This window comes from Nothoprocta perdicaria, unplaced genomic scaffold (assembly GCF_003342845.1).
Source record: "Nothoprocta perdicaria isolate Ctin4 unplaced genomic scaffold, notPer1 scaffold_588, whole genome shotgun sequence".
NCBI classification, from domain to species: domain Eukaryota; kingdom Metazoa; phylum Chordata; class Aves; order Tinamiformes; family Tinamidae; genus Nothoprocta; species Nothoprocta perdicaria.
This window is the reverse complement of record NW_020455852.1, coordinates 13,136-15,390: the sequence shown is the minus strand read 5'-3', so window position 1 is coordinate 15,390 and position 2,255 is coordinate 13,136. Positions and strand designations below refer to the sequence as shown.

The following is a 2,255-nucleotide window of genomic DNA, read 5'->3' as shown; positions in this document are numbered from 1 at the left end:
GCCCTGAGCACCGGCGAGAGCCGGCGCCGCTCGCCCGCCGCGGCGCCCGTCCTGCGCCCGCTACCTCCGAGCCCGGGCGCTTCCAGGAGTTGCCGAAGGGAGCGGCGAGCGCGGCCACGGTGCCGTCGGGCTGCTGCAGGTCGTCTGCGTGCGGAGGGGACGCTGCCACGCTGCGGGCCGGTGCCCCCGCTCCCGCTTTGTCCCCCTATGCCGCTGCGGCCTCACCGGCGGGGTCGTCGTTGTAGGGCCCGCAGAGGCCGCGGGTGCCGCCGCGCAGCTCCGTGCCCACCGTGACGGCCACCGTGGCGCCGTCCGCCTGGACGCGCACGCCCAGCCCGCTCTCCACGGCCACGGCGGCGCCCGGCCAGCGCACGCTCACGCCTGCGGGCACGGCGGTCAGCGGGGCCCGCGAGCCGCGGCCGCCTCTGCGGCACAGCGTCACCCCGACGTCCCCGGCACTCACTGCTGTGCACGTGCGGGTCCCCCTCCGGCACCGCTGCCCCGTTCACGGAGACGTTCCGGCCGCGCACGGTCACGGCGTCCAGCCCGAAGACCATGAGCAGCGTCTGCAGCGGGGGCCATGAGCGCGGGGGCACCCCCGGGACCCGGCACCCCATCCAGTGTCCACGCAGCGCCCTCCCCATCCCGCCCATGGCTCCCGGGGATGCGGCGGGCGCCGGTACCGGGGGGCTGCCGGTGACAATGGTGACGTCCCAGGTGCCGTCGGCAGCCGCCGCCAGCGTGTAGGCGCAGCGGCCGGCGAAGCGCACGTGGGTCCCGTCGAAGGAGCGGTAGCGGGAGCCGGCCCAGGCCAGGCAGGTGGCCGCGGGGCGCCGGGGTCCCCGCAGCGCCCCGGGGGTGGCCGGCCGCGCCGTGGGCGCATCTCCTGCAGCGGCCACAGGGGACGTCACCGCGGGGGACCCGCTCACGAGGAGCCGCTGCTGCTGCACCCCGGGGTGCTCCCGTGACGGGGATGCTCCCACGGGTGGGTGCTCTGGCCCGGGGATGTCCCCTGCCCGGGATGCCCTCGGAGCAGGGATGCTCCTGCTGCAGGGATCCCCCTGCTCTGGGCATGCCCCTGGTTTCGGGGTGACTCTGCTCTCGGGGTGCTCCCTTTTCAGGGATCCTTCTGGTCCAGGGATATTCCCAGCATGCAGATCCACCCAGTCCAGGGATGTGCCCAGTCCAGGGATACCCCCCACTCCAGGGATGCCCCTGACCCAGGGACGTCCCCACCCCAGCAATGTTCCCACTCCAGGGATGCCCCTGGTCCAGGGAGGTTCCCATGCTCTGGGGTGCCCCCACTCCAGGGATGTCCCCTCTCCGGGGGTGCCCCCTCTCCGGGGGTGTCCCCACTCCAGGGGTACCCGTGCTCTGGGGGTGCCCCCTCTCCAGGGGTGTCCCCGCTCCGGGGGTGCCCATCCCCACCTCGGGTGCAGTCGGGGCCGCTCCAGCCGGGGCAGCAGGCGCGCACCGTGCGGTTCCGCAGCACCGGCTGCGTCTCGGGGGGCCTGCGGGGCCGGGGTGGCACCGGTGTCGGGGGGGACCCTGCGCCCGTCACCCACCGTGTGCCCCCGGCCCCGCGTCACCCACCGGTACACGGAGCACATGGGGGTGCCGGCAGCCTGCGCCCGCCGCGTGCCCTGCGGGTCGAGGTGCCAGCCCGCCCGGCTGTACTGGTAGAGGCTGGCGCAGGGCACCAGCTGCTCGCGCCGCGGCGTCACCACCGCCTCCTCCGCCACCTGCTCCGTCCGCTCGCACCAGCGCCTGCAACGGGGCCGCTCGCAGGGGGGACCCACCGGCACCCGCGGGGGGCACCGGCACCTGTGCCCACACTGGGACCTGCACCTAGCACCGGGACAGACCTGGCACCGGGACAGACCTGGCACCGGGACCTGCACCCGGCACCGGGACGGACCTGGCACCGGGACCTGCACCCGCATTGGGACCTGCACCTAGCACCAGGACCTGCACCTGGCACCGGGACAGACCTGGCACCGGGACCTGCACCCGGCACCGGGACAGACCTGGCACCGGGACGGACCTGGCACCGGGACCTGCACCCAGCACCGGGACGGACCTGGCACCGGGACAGACCTGGCACTGGGACCTGCACCCAGCATCAGGACCTGCACCCGGCACCAGGACCTGCACCTGGCACTGGGACCTGCACCCAGCACCGGGACGGATCTGGTACCGGGACCTGCGCCCGCACCAGGACCTGCACCTGGCACTGGGACCTGCACCCGGCACCG

The 2,255-nt window shown here is 75.2% G+C and overlaps 1 protein-coding gene across 1 annotated transcript in view; it reads right to left on the bottom strand.

Annotated features, from left to right (window-relative positions):
- SSPO (SCO-spondin) overlaps positions 1–2,255 on the bottom strand; it is a gene marked incomplete at its 3' end in the record, with an annotated part of 56,026 nt that overhangs the window by 48,667 nt on the left and 5,104 nt on the right. The window contains 6 exon segments of the mRNA XM_026048938.1: positions 8–144; positions 226–381; positions 464–566; positions 684–886; positions 1,429–1,511; positions 1,594–1,767. Coding sequence (XP_025904723.1) covers positions 8–144; positions 226–381; positions 464–566; positions 684–886; positions 1,429–1,511; positions 1,594–1,767 — 856 coding nt within the window.